The sequence below is a fragment of the Pocillopora damicornis genome, chromosome 6 (genome assembly GCF_964200805.1).
Source record: "Pocillopora damicornis chromosome 6, jaPocDami1.2, whole genome shotgun sequence".
In the NCBI taxonomy this organism is placed as follows: Eukaryota; Metazoa; Cnidaria; class Anthozoa; order Scleractinia; family Pocilloporidae; genus Pocillopora; species Pocillopora damicornis.
The window spans coordinates 2,398,059-2,422,551 of record NC_142675.1 but is presented as its reverse complement, the minus strand read 5'-3'; the positions used below and the strand labels follow the sequence as shown (position 1 = coordinate 2,422,551).

Here is a 24,493-nt window from a genome sequence, read left to right as displayed (position 1 = left end):
TATCTTCTATATCACGCATTTTGTCACGCAACTGAAAGATTTTCAGATACATCGGCTAACGCCGAAAAAGTCTAAAGGGAGAGCTTTTATTTACTTTTATAATCAAAGTTTATTGTCCTATTCTAGGACTTCTAAGTTTCAGAAGATGAAGTTTAAAAAAAGTTACAGGAAGCAGCTGGACGCTAGAATCTTAACCCTAGGGGATTTAAATTTCAAACGATGAAATGTCGTGCCGAGTTGGGTTTCTGATATGAAGTGTGCTAGTTCAGACATTACAACGATTTGGTAAAAGAAAAAAAAAAACCGACGGCGAAGAGAATCTGCACGCTTTGGTTATTTGTTGTTGTTGTAGTTGTCACTGCTGTCCTGTTCAGACTTCTTGAAGATTACTTGACCGTTCTTACATGAGAGTGACAACAAAGTGTTCAAACATTAGTTCAGAAAACTCCGCCTCTGTCTGAATTTTTGGTAGCCTACTGACCAATTCCCAATCGAAACTTAAGTCTGACGTCACGCGTAATTTTGCTAACGTGATAGCCTACTTACCGAAGCCAGATTGTACGAATTTTCCAGACATCTTGAGTACTATCTGTGATACACGCTTGCCAATTCCCCTATCAGCTTTTGGAATCGACTTATCCCTACCTTTACCATGGCCAGGCATTTCTTTTGGCACCCTACATCTGCAATTGGAATCACAAAGAGGAAAAAAAAAAAAAAGACATCTAAAAAAGCCTTTCGGGAATTACTGCATTCAGAAAACTAAAATGTCCAGACCTCTTGAGCACTATCTGTGATACACGCTTGCCAATTCCCCTATCAGCTTTTGGAATCGACTTAACCCTACCTTTACCATGGCTGAACATATCTTTTGGCACCCTACATCTGCTATTGGAACCACGAAGAGGAAAAAAAACCCATCTCTAGGTATTTCGGAGGTTGATTCATGTTTGAATTTCTGTGTCACGCTTGTCACGCAACTGATACAATAAGATAGAGAAGATATATAAACTGGAACTCCAATCTGGCTAGAATGTGGTAGAGCATAATTAACGTGATCATTGAAACAGCTGATAAAATCTTAAATAAACAAGGTAAGAGTGTTATGTTAGATTTTTTGCAAATTGTAGTGATTTATGCCAGTTGACGGTGGCGACAGGTAGGCACAAGGAAATTTTTACAGTAACTTTATAACCATCCTTTTGTCTTTAAAAAGCTTGAAGCTCAGTAGATTCTGTCATATCGGTCATTGTTAAAACTGTCTTTGTTTTCATACTACTTTTCGACATAGGAAAAGCATGTCGGACAAAAATATTCACCAAAAAATAAATATTTCTTTGCCAGCTTCAGTAACGACAGGAGATTTAAGTTAAATGATAGAACAAAGAATTATGTCCACAGAAATACCGTAGGTCTAGTACATTCGTTACATGAGTTCACACAACTCGGGTAATATTCACGGTGAAAATTTGCATATTTGAGCGGTCGAACGAAAAAAATTAATTCTCGACACCTAACAAATTTTCACCAAAAAAAAATACACCACAATTCTTAGAACATATTGGGCTACAAAATATGAAAGTACGAGTGGAAAGAAATTTGGGTGACTTGCCGCGGTTTGTTTGATGTATGGTGACATTAGCTCTTAAGAGCGCTAATGAGAACTTGTGAAAGTGAGATGAAATATTGTAGTGGACCTTAAAAAAATGCGAGAATCGTGCGAGAAATATTTCATTTTTATGTAAATAAACACGTTGAGTAGGCACTTCCGGCTTCAAGCTTGCACAGACTTATGGGCCAGGGAACTCCTCTTTCATTTCGCAACTCGCCATTGAGATTCTTCGCTCTACAACATAGCTTTCCAGTCTTTCTTGGTACTTTCTCAGTCTTCGTGACTTACTTTGAAACATTTCCATGATGGATTGAGGAATCAAGGCCGTAAGAACGCGTGGTTGAATCAGATTTGTGAATATAAGGTAAATACTTTTATTTGGAGTTTCTCAGTTAACAATTTCTCCTTCAAATATTCTCCATCAGCCCTAATTTTCCCTGATGTCCGGCAATGTAAGACGTTTCTACAGTTAAATGACGAGGATTGCCAACTTTTATTCGATTCGGGCGTGTATTAATTGTATTGACGCTTAGTGTTACTTGTAAGCTAATTGAGCCGAGCTTACACGAACATGTTACAACTGTCGAATTCACAAAAATTCGCAGCCAATACCTGACATTTAAATCTAAAAAAATTAATTTGAGAGAGTTAAAAGGAATCTCCAAATTACCGATTTGATTTAGTGCAAGTGCGAATGATCGAAACACTTTCAGTTTCGTTTGCGTTTCATGTGCATGTGGAGCATGCGCACGAAAGTGTTTTGCGCTAGCTTTCGTGTCTGGATTACGTGTTAACTCAAATTCCTTCCGTATTTAAGATGCATTTAATTAAAAAGTGATAAACATTTCCAGCTTATTTCATGTGTTTATGTTTATAATTTTATAGTTTGAAAGTAATTTTTTCTTTAGGATAGACTGCTTAGATTGTCCTTCCAAACTGTACTGTTATACTGATTTCCTTGTTAAATATTGAAACGAGTTGATTTTTCTTCAAATGCCGGCTAGTGATTTATTGGAAGCGTCCTTTAAATTAACTACATTCAAGTTTTAGGAGTCCAATTCATCAACTGGTAATGATTGATTGGTATCTGAGTAAAGTTTTACCTTTTGTCATCTTCTAATCAATATATGATCAATCAATGATCACATCAAAACTGGTTTAGTTCTGCATGTGGCAGCACGCATCCAAGTATGTGTCATAGGCTTGGGGTAAATAAAAAGTTCTGATTGGTTCTTACTTGGTTAGGATTTTGCAACCTAGATCATCATCGCACCATACAGACAATCATAACACATGTAAATTCAAAGCAAACTAGTTTAGTCCATTAGTGCATGACAATTACCTTGCTTTCTTGAGCTATACTGGGGAATATTGGTACTATGCTATTCCTATACTGCCACAACCTTGGGCCAATATTCCCCAGTAAATTAAAGCCCTGGTGCTTAACTGGTTAGTTAGAAGGTAGTACTGGCTTTAGTTAAAAAAATCTTCACTGTATATGTATCTCTGGCTATTTTAAATTCCAGTACAATTGATTTCCTTGTTACTCTAGTTTTTCATTGAATTTATTTGTACATGAAAACAGCCAGTAAGGATTATTTGATATTTAAAAACCAAGCCATCTTGATTATGAGGAGAATTAAAGTTAGCATTAAAGACAAATCAATTTTGTGCACAAAACAATGTAAACATGAAATGAATACAAAAACAATCAGTGAGATATATATATATATATATATATACCAGTAAACCACAAATGTCTTCACCTGTACCAAATTGAAATCCATTTCAACACACATATCAGCACGCATAAATGTATATATTTCACTGCTTTTCCAGCAATAAGTGTAACAGTTGAAGTATTACCTTCACCTATATGAATATAGAATTCAGCTCAACAGTAAGAAATTGAATTAAAGAAATATATCTTTCATAAGTTTTGACCAGTAATCCCTATTTTAAAATCAGATGAGATAATTTTTCTTTGGTGTTGTAAAATGTGTTTCCTATAAAAAAGAATTGAGCATAAACTCTCTCCTCTTGTGGAGACATGGTGGTCTTATGATTTAAGTGAGGTGGACTGAGGGTCAGGAGGTCTGCATTTGTAACCTGGCCTGTGCTGGACTCAGGGTCAAGAGGTCTGGGTTCCAGTCAATGTGTTGTGTTCTTGTGCAAAACACTTTACTCTTACAGTGCCTGTCTCCAGCCAGGAGTACATGGTAGCAAAAATTAGTTAGGGAAACCTGATAAAAATGCTAGGGGGGTGAAAGGGGGGGGGGGGGTGAGGGGAGGGAATATGAGTGGAATGGACTTGCATCCTGTCCAGGGCTGGGTAATAATACTCCCAGTTGCTTCATGTGAGGAAGCCAGGATTAATTAAAGCAGGTCCTGGATGGACCACTGTTCAAATCCAGACGTGACCTAACTACCTACCACCTCTTAGTTTAAATGATTTAAATTGTTGCTGTTACAAATTATATGAACTTGAAACACACAGATGTTGATTTTTGCCCAAGTTATTTCAGTCAATTGGGAATGTCTTTAGTAAATCTTGAAATTTATTGTAATGAGAAGAGAATTACTGTTCATTTAAATATTAATGCTTGTTTTCTTCAGTATATATATCTTTTGTTCTTTTAATTTACTGCTTTAAATATGCTATTAATATTAATTGCTTGTGATTTTGTGTCTATGTATCCCTCCCATTCTCAGATGGGAAAAAATATTTATTTTACAATTATTGGGTAATATGCTGAGCTAATTTTTTTACCATTTGCAACCATCTTTTTTTCAGGCCAGGATGACTTAAAACAGCACCTTTTTGTAAGAAGCATCCCCTTACAGTTGCTATGGCTAAAGAAAGAAGTCCAATTAAGGTTCCATCTGAAAATGAAGACTTACCTGACAAAGAAAATGCTCCAGATTTTGACGAGGACACTTTACAAGGTGAGCTTAAGTTCAACTTTGACTTCAGTCACTGTTAAAGCATTTTCTATTCCACCCGTTTGAAGAATGTAAGCAGATGTGGAGAACAATATATACACTGCATGACCACTTTAAAGGATATTTGGCCAGTAATGGCTCTCTTCTATGGTTACAATATGTTGTTCATTGACTGAGAGGATCTATGACATATTTGTTATTTTCTTTTCTCAAATTTCAAAGCAAGTACACAAAGTTATAATAAGTAAAGACTTTATTTGATCATCATATAACATCCATTTTGTAAGTTTGCATCATAAGTACCATCATCATCATCATCTTTCCATTATATTATGCAACAATCAATTGAAAGTCTCAACTTCCCCCAAGCAACCAATTTCCAGTAGAGTGCAAGTGTTATATCTTTGAATATGGAGGTGTTTAACCCTTGACACCCTAACATCAGTATCCATATTCTCCATACTATTCTTTGTATGTTTCTTGTGGTACTGAAAAAGAGAATTCATTTGAAGATCAATGCTTCTTAGGTTGGTGATCATTTCCTTTATTCTCATGAGCTTAGTGAATGATTCAGCAGTATTACTGTAATGAGAAGTGAGATCCTGGTCACTCTTAGGGTTTAAAGAGTTAAGGTAGATAGTGAACTTTCACTAACAAATGGCTCAGAAGAAAAAAGTGTACAAGGTCTAGGTTTTAAAGCTTGGTCAATTAATTGAAAGTCGGGTTGCTACTTATTTTGTTTCTTGTATAAAAGTTGTGTGGGGCATTTGAACACATTCTTAATTTTGCCTGTGGAAGAGGAATTTTATGAAACCTATCTCCAAAAGTTTAAATGCCGAGGGGTTTGTTTCAAATAGAGTGATGCTTAATTCTCATCATTATTATTATCCCTGTTGTCACCTACATTATTAACATCATTATAAATATTAATCTCATCTTCTTTATCATTATTCTTCTCATTTATATAATAACTATTTTTCTATGAGTAATATTGCTTCTGGTTTTTATGACTGCAACATTTGGATCTTATTGACTCATTAATAAGCTATCTAAATGTATTAAAGGCAGTAGACTCTTCTACACTTATAATATGCCAACCCTCCCTGATTGTCAGGGAGTCTCACAGACACAGAACAAGACTCTGGGTCTGCCATATGGGTCATCAAACCTTTAAGATAAAAGAGGATTTGGATCAGTTCCACACAGAAACATAACATTTGAACTCCAGATTTCCCACATCTAAGGTTATCTTGCCTTTTGTTAAAATTAGGGTTCTTATCTTAATTTTCTTGATTGCACTTAGATTGTTTCAAAGTAGGGATTACACTTTCTTCCAAACAACAACCACAACAGCAACTGAGTCTGATTGGTTGAGCTTTCAACCAAAAAATCTCTCATGAATTTACTGAATGGGGTGTGTCCTGTGAAGGGGGGGGGGGGGGTTTGCACACATCCTCTAAGCTTTTCAGGGGATGGGTCAAGTCAGGCAGGTGCAAAAGTGGCAGCTGGCACAAAAGGAAAAATCTTCAGATTTTAAATCTCCAGATCTTGGCAGCTCTGCTCATACACTAATTAACTTCAACCACAGATAATTATTGACTACAACCACAGACTTTGACACAAATTATTTTTGTTACACCTGTAGAACTTTGGTACCTTGTAAAATATGAGGATGATGAAAATTTGAGAGTGCTTGCTGAAGAGGAAGTTCGACACATCTTCCCTGACGACGAAGAAGACAATGAAATGCAAGTTAGGGATATCGTTAATGCTTTGTGGATCCCCAATGGTAAATACTATGATGCCAAGATACTAAACAAAGGGGGTGAGTCAATTTTGATTGTCGCTTATCCAGGTTTAATTTACATGTACTACATGTACAATGCCACCACCGGGCACGGTTTTATCTTACTAGCCATAATAAGCTTCAAATATTGTATTCGAAGTTTTCTGATTGGATTTCTCCAGTACAGATATAAGTCATAATCCTAAAAGGACCTAAATCATCATTTACGTATTTTGAAAAATTGGCTCAACTTTAAGCTGTTTCAGTGCAAACGACCAACAATGAACATGTAGAGGTCACAAACAGACTAACATATAACTTAGTATATGTTTTTTTTATTTACAGATGGTAGAGGTCATGGAGGGATCCAGTGTCTTCTGGTACCCTCACCAACGGGCCTACTGTTCTGCGTTCAAGTCCTGGTCCGGATATGTCAACGCTGCTGTTGACATATTCTTCACCAAAGAAACACTTGCAATTTCAAGTGCAAGGGGAAGTGACAGAAAAGGCAAAAGCGGTGATGCAAACATTCCGTTGACCCCCCTCATCATTGATGCCCTTGTTGGTAAGTAGTGCAACACTGAATTATTTTATTCAGAAATAAGTACATAACTTGCAGTCATGGGGATCTCTAACTCACTAATTAGAACTTGAATTGACTGGGTTTTTAAGGCATTGTTGTCCTTAAAAAATAAGCAATTTAATACAAACTTGCATGCAATAATTATGATATAGAATTGAAGCAGAAAGAATTTTATTTGGACACAAAGTACTGGAATCCCAGTAGTTTCCATTGCAGTCCATTACAATTAACCTGGATTGAAACTTCCACAAAAAATGTATAAAACTGATCTAACGGTTTTAATCTTACTCCCTTAGCCACAGCAGAGATAATTAAGACACCAGTAAATGAAAAAAAAAATAATGTCACTGAGCTTTCAATTAAGTTATTAATTTTATAAATCAAGCAAACAAAACAGAACCCATCACAATTGATTACCTCCAATCAAGCAATTTTTGTTTCTTGGTAAGGCAACATTCCACGTATAAGTTGGGGTACTGTTTTACAGGTAAATATGACTTAATATTAACTTAAACTTTTTTTTTCAGGTAAAGTCTGTTCAAAGTTTTCAAAGGACTCTCCTCAACCGAGCCAAATCATACAGAAGATAAACATGAAATGTGTGGAAGCTAGAAGGCCCCCAAGAGTACGAGAGCAACGAGCAGAATGAACACTTTTTATAATTACTGTAAAACTGTTTAACTTCAAGAGTTTACCAATTTCATTATGTTGACCAAAAAGAAAATTTCTGTTTGATAATGTTGACCAAAATACAGAATAACAGTTTCATAGTCTTGGCCAAAAATAACAGTAACCGTATTATAGTGTCGATCAAAAAGAAGAGTAACAATTTGACAGAGTTGGCAAGTTAAGTCGTATTGCTTGATAAAAAAAAAGTAGTGTTGTTAATGATAGTGTTGAGCGAGAGGAAAACTACCGGTTTCATAGTGTTGACCTAGAAGAAATATAAGATTTTTGGTTTTTTGTTATTTTTATTCAATTTTTTTTGCAAGAAATTTTAGATGCAATTAAAGATATGGTTTCAATGGACGAATATGATGTCGCCATTACTTGCCTTTAACCTTACAGTCCCTTTAGTAATTTCTGAATCATATGGTAAAGATATGGGGCTGAAGTCAAAGGACCCCATAGTGTTCCCATATGAGATGTCAGCTTTGCTGAATGCTATGGGAATGATATGGAACTTTAAAATCCCATAGCAATCCCATAGAGAATGGTCCAGGGTCATTATGGGAATGGTATGGGATTGTTGCATACCATTCCCCTAATGGATACTATGGGGAATATATGGAACTTTACGAAATACGTAGCAATCCCATAGAGAATTTTCAGCCATCATATGGCATCACTATGGGACTGACCCATACCATTCCCATACCAGATCCTATGGGGAATGTATGGAACTTTACGAAATACGTAGAAATCCCATAGTGAAAGACAATAGAATGCACTTGGCGGGCACTAGTCACTATTTATGGGTTTGATATGGGAGCTAACATCCCATATAAAAACCATGCAATGCCCATAGATTAGCCATATGTTGTCCCATACCATTTCCATATTTGGACCATATATGTTCCATATCAACAGCTTTGGTAAGGGAATGTGCGACAACAACACCGTAAAGACTCATCATGTCAATCGCTCAGATTTTTTAAAGAAAACTTGGCTTTCTAGACAAGATCTTTAGTAAAAAGCAATTCTTTTTATTTGCAACAAAGTTTATAAGGATCTCAAGGCGAATAAAGCGAAGTAAACATCGCCAATGAACAAAATTGGCTGTAGACGGGAATGAGTTGTGTGACAACAACACCGTAAAGACTCATCATGTCAATCGCTCAGATTTGTATTTGCAACAAAGTGGGAAGTTTTCTGTAAGCATTACACTTCTTACGCTCATTGGGCCTTGTAGGAAAGCAAAAATAACAGCAGATTACGTGCAAATCCCGTGGGTATGGCCCCGGGGTATTTTGCCAAAAACGCAAAAGCGCTCTAATGCCCCGCGTGCGGGGCATGCCTTTGCTACAAATCCCCTGCTAAGCCCGTGTGTTGCCCTTGGGTTGCCCGGGGGTCGACCCCTCGGGATGGCCGCTGATACCCGCATTATTGTGTGACAACACCGTTGTGCGTCGACTTTTTATCAAGCGACTTGACTTAAGACCGATTGACATGAGATCCTTATAAACTTTGTTGCAAATAAAAAGAATTGCTTTTTACTAAAGATCTTGTCTGGAAGCTAAGTTTTCTTTAAAAAATCTGAGCGATTGACATGATGAGTCTTTACGGTGTTGTTGTCACACAATAACTCGTTCGCGTCTGAAGCGGATATAGTCATTGGCGATGTTTACTTTGCTTTATTCGCCTTAAGATCCCTATAAACTTTGTTGCAAATAAAAAGAATTGCTTTTTACGGAAGATTTTGTCTAGAAAGCCAAGTTTTCTTAAAAAATCTGACCGATTGTCACAATGAGTCTTTACAGTGTTGTTGTCACACAATAACTCGTTCGCGTCTGAAGCTGTTAGAGTCATTGGTGATGTTTACTTCGCTTCATTCGCCTTGAGATCCTTAGGCCTAGTTCAAACGTCGATCTTTACATGTACCGAACCTAACGTTTCTATTAAGTACATGTAAAGATCGACGTTTGAATCAATTAGGATCGGCAGATTTGTATAGACGTTTAAATCAACTGCCGCTCTTAATTATTCAAGTCGACCCAAATTGCAATTAGGTTCGGTACATGTAAAGATCGACGTTTGAACTAGGCCTTACCTAACTCTTTAGGTAAGGAATTGTTGGTCCCAATTTAAATGTTCTTAGAAGTTTCAGTTGTCTTAAAAGCTAAATAAATCTAACTGAAACCTGATAGGGCCTGTTTATTCTCTTCCATTTAGTTTTTTTGCTTTGTTTTGTTTTGTCATTTTTTTTTTCTACTGGTCTGTACTGATTTCAATGGTTTCAGGCTCTTTTTTCAGAATTGAGCTACAGTAATAATATGCTTCTTTACGTTGTTGCCCATAGGAACCACTGCTTGTGTTGAATTGAAGAGATTTGAAGAAGCAATCACTTGGTGTGATAAGGGAATAGCTGTATCCTTTGAAGGAATCTTTCATTTTTAACCATGGGTATAATGGAAAAAGTTTCCATAATTTGATGTTTTAAGGGAGAAAATACAAAGAAGGGTATTAATTATGATGGGAACTTGTCAGCTCATACTATAAGAGTGTGTGATTAAAAAACATGGGAAAAGTGATTACCTTGTGACTTATCAATGATATTACTCCTTTTAGCCAATTTGATTTAGTTCTACTATCCATGCCAATAACTGGTACACAATGGTTTAGATAACCCTTTAATTTACAGACCAAATTTGTAATTATCCTTACTGTCAACTGTACAATTCTTGTAATGTTAATTCAGAGAATTCAGTATTGGATCAACTAATTATTCCCAAATTGATCTTTTTCTTTACTCTCAACACTTATCTGATGATATTGTATTGCTCTCGTAAGGAGAAATTCTCTCTTGGTCACTCATAGGAGTTAAAGGGTTAAAAGTCAAATATTCACCCAATTTATACATAGTAAGTGGGTAGATCAGATATCTCTAAAACAAGCCAGAACAAAAAGCTTGGTAATGTTTACATATCCTATGCAGATTTTCTTGAATTTAACCTTTTCAACTACTTAGAGACCTGGAAACTTTCGTCATGTTTTCCTATGAACAAATACAACTTTTAAAGGCACGCATTTGTGTTGTACACTTGTTTCTTCCACTGCTGTAAAACATTTGTCTGATGTTAAAGCTATATTAATTTAAAAATTGAGCAGCACTGCTCCCCAGTTTTTGGAAACAAGGGATTAAATCTAGATATTTCGCGTTAAATTTTGAGGCTGCACGTAGAAAAAAAATTTTTCAGTGTAGATTTACTTCATAACCAACTGAATGTTTATAAAACATCTACCTTTCACACAAGCCCTCCTAATAGAACATTTTATAGTTGTGTACTTAGTTGCCAAGCCTTTAATTTGGAGTGAGACCAAAGGTGATCTTGTTGTGATAGAGACCAGTATTTAGTGACAATAATATCAAAGTAATTTGCATTTGAAAAGCAGCAATGTTTTTATCATAACAAGGTCACCCTTAGCCATCACTCTTGTTCAGAGGCTTTACAACCAAGCACGCAACTGTAAAAATGGACTATTACATACCAATATGATGACAAAATTAACATTCTCGTTTTGTCCACCTTTTTAACCCTTAACATAAAAAAGATTGACAAAAACAATAGGATCTTGTTGTCATTAAGACTTCAGTCTGTCAGAGAAGTGGGAAAAAAGTCCATGGAGGAAAAAGATCCTATTAATCATAACCATGGTAGTGCAAGTTCAGGTAATGTCAAGAAAGTCATAGACCTCTATAATCGGGGAGAAGAAGCCATAAAGTACCTCAACCTACTTAAAATAGCTAAAGAAGTAGGAGACAAGCATGGGGAGGGTCGTGCTTATGGCAAACTTGGCAATGCTTATCGCCGTCTGGGTGATTTCAAAAAAGCTATAGACTACCACAACCTACATCTTAAAATAGCTAAAGAAGTAGGAGACAAGCATGGGGAGGGTGTTGCTTATGGCAATCTTGGCAATGCTTATTTTAGTCTGGGTGATTTCAAAAAAGCCATAGAGTACCACAACCTACATCTTAAAATAGCTAAAGAAGTAGGAGACAAGCATGGGGAGGGTCGTGCTTATGGCAATCTTGGCAATGCTTATGACAGTCTGGGTGATTTCAATAAAGCCATAGAGTACCACAACCTACATCTTAAAATAGCTAAAGAAGTAGGAGACAAGCATGGGGAGGGTAGTGCTTATGGCAATCTTGGCAATGCTTATCACAGTCTGGGTGATTTCAATAAAGCCATAGAGTACCACAACCTACATCTTAAAATAGCTAAAGAAGTAGGAGACAAGCATGGGGAGGGTAGTGCTTATGGCAATCTTGGCAATGCTTATCGCTGTCTGGGTGATTTCAATAAAGCCATAGAGTACCACAACCTAGATCTTAAAATAGCTAAAGAAGTAGGAGACAAGCATGGGGAGGGTGGTGCTTATGGTAATCTTGCCAATGCTTATCACAGTCTGGGTGATTTCAATAAAGCCAAAGAGTACCACAACCTACATCTTAAAATAGCTAAAGAAGTAGGAGACAAGCATGGGGAGAGGGGTGCTTATGGCAATCTTGGCAATGCTTATTTTAGTCTGGGTGATTTCAAAAAAGCCATAGAGTACCACAACCTACACCTTAAAATAGCTAAAGAAGTAGGAGACAAGCATGGGGAGGGCGTTGCTTATGGCAATCTTGGCAATGCTTATCGCCGTCTGGGTGATTTCAAAAAAGCCATAGAGTACCACAACCTACATCTTAAAATAGCTAAAGAAGTAGGAGACAAGCATGGGGAGGGTCGTGCTTATGGCAATCTTGGCAATGCTTATGACAGTCTGGGTGATTTCAATAAAGCCATAGAGTACCACAACCTACATCTTAAAATAGCTAAAGAAGTAGGAGACAAGCATGGGGAGGGTCTCGCTTATGGCAATCTTGGCATTGCTTATTGCCGTCTGGGTGCTTTCAAAAAAGCCATAGAGTACTTCAACCTAGTTCTTAAAATAGCTAAAGAAGTAGGAGACAAGCATGGGGAGGGTGTTACTCATGGCAATCTTGGCAATGCTTATTGCCATCTGGGTGATTTCAAAAAAGCCATAGAGTACCACAACCTACATCTTAAAATAGCTAAAGAAGTAGGAGACAAGCATGGGGAGGGTAGTGCTTATGGCAATCTTGGCAATGCTTATCACCGTCTGGGTGATTTCAATAAAGCCATAGAGTACCACAACCTACATCTTAAAATAGCTAAAGAAGTAGGAGACAAGCATGGGGAGGGTAGTGCTTATGGCAATCTTGGCAATGCTTATGACAGTCTGGGTGATTTTAAAAAAGCCATAGAGTACCATAACCTAGATCTTAAAATAGCTAAAGAAGTAGGAGACAAGCATGGGGAGGGTAGTGCTTATGGCAATCTTGGCAATGCTTATGACAGACTGGGTGATTTAAAAAAAGCCATAGAGTACCACAACCTACATCTTAAAATAGCTAAAGAAGTAGGAGACAAGCGTGGGGTGGGTACTGCTTATTGCAAACTTGGTCGTATATATCAAAGTAAGGGAGATTTGATAAAGGCTAACGAGTCATATAACCTAGCGCTTAAAATTGCTCAAGGGGTCGAAGACAAATACTTGGAGGCAATAACTTACAGTTCATTAGGATGCGTTTCTGAGTTGCAGGGTGGACTGCCAAAAGCCGTTGAATATTACCAAGCTGGCATAAACTTATTCAATTCCTTGAGAGTACTTCTAAAATCTAAAGATAAGTGGAAGATTAATTTTCGAACTCAGTATCAAAGGGCGTTTACGGGTTTGTGGAGAGTTCTCCTAGAACAAGGTAATATGGATGAAGCCTTATTTGTTGCTGAGAAAGGACGAGCTCAAGCTCTGTCCGACCTTATGGAATCTAGTTTTTGTGGTGGAACAAGTCAGCACAAGACAGGCGATGAAGATTTAGCAGTCACTGCTAAGTCTTCATCGATTTGGATGAAACGTTTCTTAAAAGTTTTAAAAAACGTTCCATCAAACACCGTCTTTCAGGCAGTGGACAGAGCTGATGTCAATCTTTGGGTTGTGTCCGAAGGAAAACAAGTTCAGTTAAGACAAAGTAAACTCAAAGGTTTTGTTTCAGAGAATAGTGGAGCTAGTCAGTCCTTTGAGTCGTTCATGCTCGGTGTCTATACACAACTTGGTGTTCGTTCTATTGTGAGATGCGAGAATCGGTCTTTGGATGCTTTGAGGGAGAGCCCTTCAAAAGTGGATGAGAAACCTAAAGAAGACACCCTTCAACCTGCCATCCAACAAAACAAATGCTTGAGCACTTTGTATGATATCGTCATGAAGCCGGTGGCTGACCTGGTTCAAGGGGATGAGCTAGTCATTATTCCCGATGGACCTCTGTGGCTTGCTCCTTACGCTGCATTGAAGGATGGTAATTCTAAATACCTGTGTGAATCTTTCAGAATCCGAATCGCTCCATCATTAACGAGTCTTAGACTCATTGCCGATTGCCCAGATGATTATCATAAAAGCAGTGGTGCGTTACTTGTAGGAGATCCGTGGGTAGCCGAGGTTACCAACAGCAAGGGAGAGGAACTCCTCGAGCAGCTTCCGTATGCTAAAGAAGAAGTAGAAATGATCGGAAAAATTCTGAATATCACGCCAATCACTGGCAGACAAGCCACGAAACGTGAGGTGTTGAAAAGACTCAGTTCCGTTTCCTTAGTTCACTTTGCGGCACACGGATGTATGGAAACTGGCGAAATTGCTCTTACACCTGACCCAGACCGAACATCTGCTGTGCCTACCAAGAAGGAGGATTACATTTTAACGATTCGAGATGTGTCAAATGTTCAACTTCGCGCTAAACTAGTTGTACTTAGTTGCTGCCACAGCGGTCGGGGCGAGATCAAGGCTGAAGGTGTGGTTGGCATTGCGCGCGCTTTTATGGGGGCTGGTGCTCGGTCTGTTGTGGTGTCCTTGTGGGCGATTGATGACAAAGCTACTCTTGAGTTCATGAAATGCTTTTATCGACACCTTGCCGAAAGTGAACCTGCAAGCAAGTCACTGAACCTGGCCATGAGAGGCCTCAGAGAATCAGACCAGTTCCGCGACATCAAACACTGGGCTCCCTTTTTGCTGATTGGAGATGACGTCACTTTTGACTTCATGGCAAAGGCAAGAGAAAATTTGAATACAGACTTAAATAAATGAAAACTTGTTATTTTTTTCCATCTCAAAAAGAATGACGCATGAACTTAGAGGGGTTAAAAGTTTCTCAATTTTGGCAATTTTGACTATTTTTCATTACTTTCTACTTTTGTTGAATGGAACTCGAGATGTATAACTTTACTTTGGTGAAGAAATAAAATCAGACTATTTTATTACATTTTGGTCATTGGAATCGTCTTTTTTTCTTACCTTTACAAATTTAAATGCTTGCGAAGAGAACGAAATGTAACATGGCTTTTGTTATGAATGCCTACAATAGTTGAACGCGAATACGAGATTTTCGTTTTCGTCAAAATGACACTCAGCTCTATTCCTGCATTACAATCAGTTGTATGGACAACAGTTTAAAGGTTTTTTTTTCCTTTTACATAACCAGAAGCTTGTCCACTGGGTTTTAATTATCTTTATGCTCTAAGCTTTTATAAGCGAAGAAACAATTCGTCATTTGCTAAAGTTGGCGAATTTTTTTATTTCCAAAAATTTGATTTGCAAAATTTGCAGCCAGATGTTGATGAAACTCGACGATTTTTCTATATCATAAATTACTTTGTTACAAATTGAGATTATCTTCACAAGAAAAATGGATTTTTTTTCAATCTATTTTGATGTAATCTAATTCTATCAGTGCCAAGATTGCCATTCTAAGCTAAATTCGAAGAAGTAAACATCAGAGATGATGTTATTGAATCTAATGACCATATGTAAGAGACATAAGACCTACTTTTAAAGGTGTAGCCAGCCTCTAATCCCGTGGGCCCGGCCTACAATTGTTTCCCACCCGCTTGACTTTTATAATATGACTCTTTCAAATGTTGAAACAAAAGTTGAAATTTCTCAGAGAACAGGCCGACAACAGGTCAAAAGGCTGGTTATCAAATGAGTTTGGTCAATTTTAGTCGGTTTTATCAAACACTTATCTGTTCGTTTTGAGGAACCAAGAGAGAGAGGTTAAAAATTGTCCATGTAATCTAAACTAGGAAAGAGCGACGCAGACTTGACTATAACTGAAGTTTCCATAGCAGTGACTTTTGATGTATGTGACATGGAATTTGTTGTTTCTAGTTAGAAAATATTTATGCCCATAAATTAGAGAAGCAGTTAAAGTGAGCCATGTAGTCCTCGATGGGAATTATTTTGGTGAAAAGGTTCATGAATAAATGTAAACCAAGTCTGTAGTTGAAAAGGCTCAGGCCTCAGGAGAAAACTTTTAATTTTTGAAAATTAGCTGTTCAAACTTTCTTCTTTGCTTTAAATTTACCTTAGCATAATTTGAAGATGTCTTTTTTAGTTTTAAGAACTTATACTTAGGTATTTAGAGTACGCTTTGTAATTAGAACCCGTTATGTGTATTTCGTGTGAAGTGTTTTGATGCTATTTTTCTTTAAAGTTGAAGATAATTGTTTATTTACCTTAGTTTATATTAAGTCATGAACTCCCAAGTTCTGAAGAAAAATCTCCCAACTGATAAGAGTGTGTTTCTCTTTGTTGCTTATTCCGAGAACTCGATGTAACATCACGTTTGTAGTAAAAAACTACCCTCCAGTTTGATATTCTAGAATTCTTTTAGACACCATATTTGTCGGTGTGTTAATACTGTGAGAGAGTTTAAATTATGATCAGTCTTGGGAGTAATTGGGTTCATTATAGTGTCTCCGTTTAGCACGTATTTTACTTAATGCCTCGGACAATTTAATGCAGTTTCTATTGTACTTATTTTTTTACTTCTATTATACTTATTTTTTTACTTTGTATAAGAGAAATGTTCAGTGTATAAAATACAAAAACGACGTTGATTTTCATTGTCTGTCTCCATATCCACCACGTTTTCCATTGCAGTCTCATTACCGCATGGAAGCCTTCAGTTATGCTGCTTCCGTTCCATCGCAGAAATACACAGGCTGCACCTTCAATTTCTCTTCCAAAGACAGCGAGAATTCTCCACTCCAACCACAGAAGAATGATTTTAGATATATAAAATTCATATATTTGCACTGCGGTGAAGAAACGAATTTAAGAGATCCTCGCAGCTAAGAACACTATTGAATTAGTATCATTATTCGTCTCTTGGATGGTTTATTTGGACCCAACACATTGACCAGCTCCCAATTGGCTTGTTAGCTCAGTTGGTAGAGCGCTGCACCTGTATCGCAGAGGTCATGGGTTCAAATCCCTTACGGGCCTGAATTTTTTCCAGGTCCTATTTTCAACTATTAGTTCAGTAGTGTTCTTAGCTGTGAGGATCTAGGAGGTAATCAGAATGTTCGGCCAACGTACTAAAGTGAGGTGATAACGGCATATTTTTCAGTCGTTTTAGAGTAGCTTGAGAATATTTCCCGGGGTGGATTATTACAGATAGCCCTCCCCTCGCTGACTGACGACCGCCTTCGGCTCTCACTTTGACCATCTCCTCACAAGTCCCGGATCCATTTCAGTTCATGAACAGCTGCACATAGCTCAGAGAAAGTCTAACAATGACCACGGTATATTTTTACATTTTTCAACTGAAAGAAATACAGATAAGACATTTTATCAAGCAATAATTCGGCATCAAGCGCTTAAACGAAAAAAATACAGGAATTTTGATTATTGTTCATGTTGACGGCAGATGTAAATTAAAAATGAGGGCTGTTTTTTGTCTCATCAATAGATGTAAATTAAGTGTGAAAAATGCAATATTGTGTTTAGAATATGAAAGACTTTAGCCTATTAGGGTCAGTAAGTAAGGAAGGAATGAAAAACAACGAATCGGCCAATGACAGGACTATAAATTTATTTAGTCCACGGATAAAGAGTAGTTTGCAAATGAGCGGTGTCAAAGACAGTTAGGGATTGTATTAGTTTCTCTTTACACCGTAAAGTGATTGGTCAAGAGTTTTGCTCCAACTGCCAGCTACTCCAAAGCAATTAGAGCCAGTCACGACTTTACTAATAAAGAAGCAAAATTATTTTCCTCAATTTTTCTCTCTAAATAATCTGCTGTTTAAAGTTTGTCCACTATTGCAAATAGAGAATGTTGAATTCAGGTTGTATTGAAAAAGGCAGAACCGTAAAAACTCAGCACATAAGAATACTCCATCTGATTCTTGTGCCACTACAATAGACGAAAAATGTTATGTGGTGCTATGTATTATGCAACTATCTATATGTGCAATCATATGAATGCAGTCGACTACGTGACCGATTCCGAGAACACACTCGCGACGTAGAAAGAAATGACGTGGACGCATCCAAACCAGTCGCTAAACAATTTGATCTCCCTACTTATTCTATACAGCATATGGCAGCTTCCGGCCTTTCCCTACATTTAGGCACCTCGGAAAGCCGCAAAACACTAGAAAAAATTGTCTACATATAAACCCACACACAACCCACAACTCCTCCAATCGTTCTGACGATGAGCTAACGCTCGAAACGATATCAGTATCTGGGCCGAAGGCGCTATGTAACAGAGCCATTTAAGTTTACGACAAAACAGCCTATATAAAACAGTACTAGTAAACAACCCTTATGTAATTAAGGTCAAATGAATAGCCTTATGTAATAAATGTTTTTAAAATGTACGACCTTAAAGTTTGTAAAAAGCACCCGTTAAATGTTCGTAAAATGCGACTGTTAAATGTTCGTAAAATGCGACTAAATGTTCGTAAAATGCGACTGTTAAATGTTAGTAAAATGCGACAGTTAAATGTTTGTAAAAATACGTTAAATGTTCGTAAAATGCGACTAAAATGTTCGTAAAATGCGACCGTTAAATATTTGTAAAATGCGACTCTTAAATGTTCGTAAAAATACGTAAAATATTCCTAAAATGCGACTGTTAAATGTTCGTAAAATGCGACTGTTAAATGTTCGTAAAATGTGACTGTTAAATGTTCGTAAAATGCGACTCTTAAATGTTCGTAAAAATACGTTAAATGTTCGTAAAATGCGACTAAAATGGGATCAATATCAGTATCTGGGCCGAAGGCGCTATGAAACAGAGCCATTTAAATTTACGACAAAACGGCTTATATAAAACAGTACCAGTAAACAACCCTTATGTAATTAAGGTCAAATGAATAGCCTTATGTAAAAAATGTTTTTAAAATGTACGACCTTAAAGTTTGTAAAAAGCACCCGTTAAATGTTCGTAAAATGCGACTGTTAAATGTTCGTAAAATGCAGCTGTTAAATGTTCGTAAAATGCGACTGTTAAATGCTCGTAAAATGCGACTGTTAAATGTTCGTAAAAATACGTTAAATGCGGATCAATATCAGTATCTGGGCCGAAGGCGCTATGTAACAGAGCCATTTAAATTTACGACAAAACAGCCTATATAAAACAGTACTAGTAAACAACCCTTATGTAATTAAGGTCAAATGAATAGCCTTATGTAATAAATGTTTTTAAAATGTACGACCTTAAAGTTTGTAAAAAGCACCCGTTAAATGTTCGTAAAATGCGACTAAATGTTCGTAAAATGCGACCGTTAAATGTTCGTAAAATGCGACTGTTAAATGTTCGTAAAATGCGACTGTTAAATGTTCGTAAAATGCGACTAAATGTTCGTAAAATGCGACTAAATGTTCGTAAAATGCGACTGTTAAATGTTAGTAAAATGCGACAGTTAAATGTTCGTAAAAATACGTTAAATGTTCGTAAAATGTGACTGTTAAATGTTCGTAAAATGCGACTCAAATGTTCGTAAAAATACGTTAAATGTTCGTAAAATGCGACTCTTAAATGTTCGTAAAAATACGCTAAATGTTCGTAAAAATACGTTAAATGTTCGTAAAATGCGACCTTTAAATGTTCGTAAAATGCAGCTGTGAAATGTTATACGCCCTTTAAATGTTTATAAAATGCGACGGTTAAAAGTTCGTAAAATGCGACTAAATGTTCGTAAAATGCGACCGTTAAATGTTCGTAAAATGCGACAGTTAAATGTTCGTAAAATACAACAGTTAAATGTTCGTAAAAATACGTTAAATGTTCGTAAAATGCGACTAAATGTTCGTAAAATGCGACTGTTAAATGTTAGTAAAATGCGACAGTTAAATGTTCGTAAAAATACGTTAAATGTTCGTAAAATGTGACTGTTAAATGTTCGTAAAATGCGACTCTTAAATGTTCGTAAAAATATGTTAAATGTTCGTAAAATGCGACTCTTAAATGTTCGTAAAAATACGCTAAATGTTCGTAAAAATACGTTAAATGTTCGTAAAATGCGACCTTTAAATGTTCGTAAAATGCAGCTGTGAAATGTTCGTAAATATACGCCCTTTAAATGTTTATAAAATGCGACGGTTAAAAGTTCGTAAAATGCGACTAAATGTTCGTAAAATGCGACCGTTAAATGTTCGTAAAATGCGACAGTTAAATGTTCGTAAAATACAACAGTTAAATGTTCGTAAAAATACGTTAAATGTTCGTAAAATGCGACTAAAATGTTCGTAAAATGCGACCGTTAAATATTTGTAAAATGCGACTAAATTTCGTAAAATACGCCCGTTAAATGTTCGTAAACTGCGACTTTTAAATGTGCTTAAATTGCGACTGCTACGTGTTCGTAAAATTCGCCCGTTAAGTGTTCGTAAAATTTTCAAATTGAGTGTTCGTAAAACGAGCCTGTTCAGTGTTTGTGAAATTCGATTGTGAAGTTTTCGTATAGGTTTTTTTAGAGTGCGACTACTAAGTGCTTGCAAAGTGCGGCAGTTTCGTTTTTGTAAAATGCACAACCGTAGATTGTTAGTAAAATGCACGCCTTAAGAAGCATCTGGTAGAATGCACGACAACAAAAAGGCCTTCAGATTCCCGAGTTTGAATTACTCTTAAAATGCCGAATGTAAAGGGTTCTGGATGTAAGTTGCTGAGAGAAAACAACTGAGGGATTGTCGTTGGATTTAGGATTGCAAACTTTCTTGGGTGGCAATTAAAATATGTCAGTTAAGTGTTTTTAAAATTCACGGCATTCGGTTACTTGTAACCCTAGTATTTAAGACCTCAGGAAGAGATTTAAGGCGGTCTAAAACATGATAATTTGAGGTCAATGAATTGATTTAGGAATCTTACACTTAGAGTGCCAGGAAATAATGAACAATGGGAAATAATTTGAAGATTGCCTATATTGTTAGGGGGTAGGGTATCAACTGGGTTTGGCCATCATCACTGAATTTCTGAGACACGAAACACTTTTTTCGGCTCGTCTTATCACGCACCCAACACCTGTTTACTTAAAGTGGATGTAATTTAATTATTAGGTCATAGAGAAAGAGATAACAAATTTCATTTTCTTTACGTTTTTAATAATTACAACAAAGAATAAATTTGAAAAAACGACTTTTCTTGGACTGTTTTCTTTTCTTGGACTGTTCTTATTCTGTTCTGAAAGTCACCTGCGAACAAAAGCAGAGTACGAGATTTCAATTCTGAATCAAATCCCCAAACTTACGGTAATAATCGTTCAGGACAAACCCCATGAAGTCGGCACCGTTCGTGCCTTGGTTTCAAGTACCCCATTGTGTTCTCATCCCTAATCGCTTCTGTACCTCGTTGAAATGGTGCTGGCCACCACCTGTTTCTTTTTGTAAATCACTTGTTTAAAGCGAATGCTATGGAAGTACTACTTAAAACCTAACGACTTAGTACTATCGGAAAATCAAAGGGGTTAAACCACCATGCTGAAAAACCAGAAAAAACAAACAAACAAAAAATGAACATGATCGATCTAAAAACAAAATTATCAAAACAAAAATATCAAAACAAAACTATTGGAGCTAAAGAGAAAAAAACCCAAAACTTTCAAATGCAAAGAAACAGAAAATTTGGAATTAAGATTGATTTTTTGTATCATGCGAACACTTCTTACCGTTTCACTATCATTGAGATCGAGATTTATACAATGCAAACACATCTTACCGTTCCACTATCATCGCTGTCATCTTGAATGGCATATGCCTCTCCCTAAATGTGGCAGCATGTATTTAGAATATGCTGAACACATTTAAAAATAATATGAAAAAAAATAATAACATAAAAATCTCTGTAAAATGAAGTGTCTATAATTCTCTCCAGAGTCATAGACAATTATACTTACTTCAACAAAATTTGTTGCGGGTCCTGCCGGCGGCTGTTGGAATATAAGCATAATGAGAGATATGATGGTCACGTTGACGCCAATGAATTAACTAATTCAAGTAAAACTATCTAGGAGGTCCAATGTTTTCCTGATCAAAGTTGTCCTTAAATGTTCGTAATTCCATAAATTTAACCATCAGTTTTTTAAAAAGATATAAATACACCTAACCTCATTGCGGGTCAGCGCCTGGATTCTTTTTTGACGAACCTAGGATTTAATATTGTTCAAAGTTAACAGCCGTCTTCTCCAGCAAGCTCCAAGGAAAGACAGTCCTTTTCCCCTCAGCTTCACGTGTGAAGTAAAACTAAACTTTCCTTGTACTTTTGCCCGACGCAAGCAAAGTTCAAAAGTACTATTAAATCAATTTAGTCGTGTAATTTTAGCTAGGCTTTAAAAGGTCCAGACTGTTGAATTAAAGGTTTAGTTATGACTTTACATTCCCCTTACTGTGATCAATTTGCCATATCAACTCTGTTGATAGAACCAGATAATCAAGATTCAATAGGCAAGGAATTGGTAGATTATATCTACTCTCTATTATTTAGCAACTGGTCGTGCATCATTCAAAGCCAATGTTTATTATATATAGAAAAGGCATTTTAGATCAACACAGGGTATGCACCTGACATAGAAAATGTCCAAAGTGGCTGTGAATATTAGTGCAGAAGTAATTACCCATTCGCCGTCTGGTTCGGTGACATCAAGGTCTCCTTCTTCCTCCTCTGCCTATGAACATTTTTGTAAGAATTATGTATTCATCTATGGTTGGCTTGCAATAGATCTAAGTGTTTCAGTTGCCTAGCCTTGAAATGTTTAGTAAGGGAAATTTTATGCAGAGCTATTTTTCTACCGTTACGCTTAGAAAAAGTTGTCACCGGAATTCTAATCTCAAATTTATTTAAATCAGCGATCATTATAAGCATTCTGCAGGGTATTTTCAGAACTTTGCTTTCATAACCTTCGTTTGCGGTATCATATCAAATTGGAGATGCAAATTACACTTATTGCCGCTGTTTTCATGCGAAAACACAAACGATTAAGACTCTTCAAATCTACCAGGTACCTGCTCTTATCCACTTACCTCACGCTCACGTTGTTTTCCTTTGTCTGCGGCCTCCTATCGATACAGATATCCACAGTAAGCGTAAGTCAAAGGTTTACATAATACTTATTCTTAAGCGAAAAACAAGTGATCTTTATTGTGTAAAATTTAAAAATTCCAAATGACGGAGTGCGTTTAATTGAAAAGTAATTATGTAATTATCTTGGTTGGTTCCCGGGGAAAATAGTAACAACGTTAATGACTATTGAGAGCGCCGAAAAGGAATGCAAGCTGTTATCTCATACCACCAAACACTCCAAAGATTTTGCTATCGTCATAAAGAGTGGACTTTCAGTCGATATGTTAAGTATGGGGCGCACTTGTTGATTCTATTATCAATTTTAAAACCAGAACATTACAGCATCCTCATATACACCAGGGATATTCCGACACCTTACAAAGCACGAGCTCTCAATACTTTTTTTAAAAATGTACGAGCTTTCAACGTGCCTTTAGCCTGTTAGGGTCAGAAAGTAAAGAAGGAACGAAAAACAACGAATCGGCAAATAACAGGACTATAATTTTATTTCGTCCAGAAGTAAAGAGTAGTTTGCAAATGAGCGGTGTCAAAAACAGTCAGGAATTATAGTAGTTTCACTTTACATCGTAAAGTGATTCGTTAAGAGTTTCGCTCCATCTGTCAGCTACTCCAAAGCAATTAGAGCCAGTCGCGACTTTACTAATAAATAAACAAAATGATTTTCCTTAATTTTTCTCTCTAAATAATCTACTTGTTAAAGTTTGCCCGTTATTGCAAATAGAAAATGTTGAATTTAGGTTGTAATGGAAAAAGCAGAACCCCGAAAATTCAGCGCATAAGAATACTCCATCTGAATCTTGTGCCATTATACTCGAAGAAAAATGTTATGTGGTGCTACATGTTGTGCAACCATCCATATGTGCAATCATATGAATGCAGACGACTAGGTGACCGACTTCGAGAACACCTTCGCGACATCGAAAGAAATGACAAGGACGCATCCAAACCAGTCGCTAAACACTTTAATCTCCCCAAATATTCTATACAGCATATGGCAGTTTCCGGCCTTTCCCTAAATTTAGGCAGTTCGTAAAGCCGCAAAACACTAGAACAAAAATTTGTCTTCCAAATCGGCACTCTTAATCCCCACGGTATCAACAAGCGCTTTTGATTCAACTAATTTATTCTTGTTTTCTCGTCACCATATTCCCATTAATAGCGTAGCACAATTTTTTCCATTTAAACCCACACACAACCCACAACTCCTCTAATCGCTCTGACGAAGGGCTAAAGCTCGAAACGTCAGCCTTTACACTCTTCACGGTGACCAATTTACGTTTTCATTTCAGTTGTTAACACCAAATTACCTATATATACATGTGTATATATATACACTTATGCAAATAAATACCAAAATTAATATGAAATAAGAAATTAAATGAGCTCTAAAAAGGTTAAAATAAATTGTTTTTTTAATTAACG

General features: G+C 36.7%; 3 protein-coding genes and 1 non-coding gene across 9 annotated transcripts; 3 read left to right on the top strand and 1 right to left on the bottom strand.

The window, feature by feature from the left end:
- The first annotated feature begins 1,836 nt into the window (after positions 1–1,836).
- LOC149043422 (uncharacterized) lies at positions 1,837–16,595 on the top strand. The gene is made up of 5 exons (XM_089210028.1): positions 1,837–1,976; positions 4,412–4,558; positions 6,201–6,380; positions 9,944–10,011; positions 11,197–16,595. The coding sequence occupies exons 2-5, from the start codon at positions 4,462–4,464 to the stop codon at positions 14,791–14,793; spliced, it is 3,942 nt and encodes a 1,313-aa protein (XP_089066154.1). The 5' UTR covers positions 1,837–1,976; positions 4,412–4,461; the 3' UTR covers positions 14,794–16,595.
- On the top strand, positions 6,594–7,953 carry LOC149043423 (uncharacterized). The gene is made up of 2 exons (XM_089210166.1): positions 6,594–6,906; positions 7,452–7,953. The coding sequence occupies exons 1-2, from the start codon at positions 6,687–6,689 to the stop codon at positions 7,571–7,573; spliced, it is 342 nt and encodes a 113-aa protein (XP_089066292.1). The 5' UTR covers positions 6,594–6,686; the 3' UTR covers positions 7,574–7,953.
- A 324-nt stretch (positions 16,596–16,919) lies between the features above and the next one.
- Positions 16,920–16,992, top strand: Trnat-ugu (transfer RNA threonine (anticodon UGU)). The gene has a single exon. It is a non-coding gene; the product is annotated as a tRNA-Thr (tRNA).
- A 4,082-nt stretch (positions 16,993–21,074) lies between these two features.
- On the bottom strand, positions 21,075–23,476 carry LOC113681394 (uncharacterized). Of its 6 annotated transcripts, XM_089208738.1 has the most exons (8): positions 23,277–23,476; positions 23,011–23,046; positions 22,605–22,655; positions 22,098–22,136; positions 21,888–21,920; positions 21,710–21,754; positions 21,449–21,471; positions 21,145–21,385 (listed from the first exon to the last, which is right to left on the bottom strand). In XM_089208738.1, exons 1-8 carry the CDS (start codon positions 23,307–23,309, stop codon positions 21,298–21,300), a joined length of 348 nt encoding a protein of 115 aa, XP_089064864.1. In that variant the 5' UTR covers positions 23,310–23,476; the 3' UTR covers positions 21,145–21,297. The 6 variants fall into 6 exon arrangements, with proteins under 6 accessions (XP_089064867.1, XP_089064869.1, XP_089064868.1 ...); XM_089208741.1 differs by lacking the exon at positions 21,449–21,471 and having other exon boundaries at positions 21,075–21,186; XM_089208739.1 differs by lacking the exon at positions 21,888–21,920.
- Between the last annotated feature and the right edge of the window lie 1,017 nt (positions 23,477–24,493).

What these genes read in the sequence shown, in the direction of transcription:
- LOC149043423 (XM_089210166.1), top strand. Translation starts at nt 6,687, where the DNA reads ATGGTAGAGGTCATGGAGGGATCCAGTGTCTTCTGGTACCCTCACCAA. An exon ending in CATCATTGATGCCCTTGTTG is followed by an intron (nt 6,907 to 7,451) that starts GTAAGTAGTGCA and finishes TTTTTTTTTCAG; the next exon opens with GTAAAGTCTGTTCAAAGTTT.
- LOC149043422 (XM_089210028.1), top strand. Translation starts at nt 4,462, where the DNA reads ATGGCTAAAGAAAGAAGTCCAATTAAGGTTCCATCTGAAAATGAAGAC. An exon ending in CAAGATACTAAACAAAGGGG is followed by an intron (nt 6,381 to 9,943) that starts GTGAGTCAATTT and finishes TGTTGCCCATAG; the next exon opens with GAACCACTGCTTGTGTTGAA. An exon ending in GGTGTGATAAGGGAATAGCT is followed by an intron (nt 10,012 to 11,196) that starts GTATCCTTTGAA and finishes AACATAAAAAAG; the next exon opens with ATTGACAAAAACAATAGGAT.
- LOC113681394 (XM_089208738.1), bottom strand. Translation starts at nt 23,309, where the DNA reads ATGACGATAGCAAAATCTTTGGAGTGTTTGGTG. An exon ending in CCGCAACAAATTTTGTTGAA is followed by an intron (nt 21,755 to 21,887) that starts GTAAGTATAATT and finishes TGCCACATTTAG; the next exon opens with GGAGAGGCATATGCCATTCA. An exon ending in ACAGCGATGATAGTGGAACG is followed by an intron (nt 21,472 to 21,709) that starts GTAAGATGTGTT and finishes CTGGTTTTTCAG; the next exon opens with CATGGTGGTTTAACCCCTTT.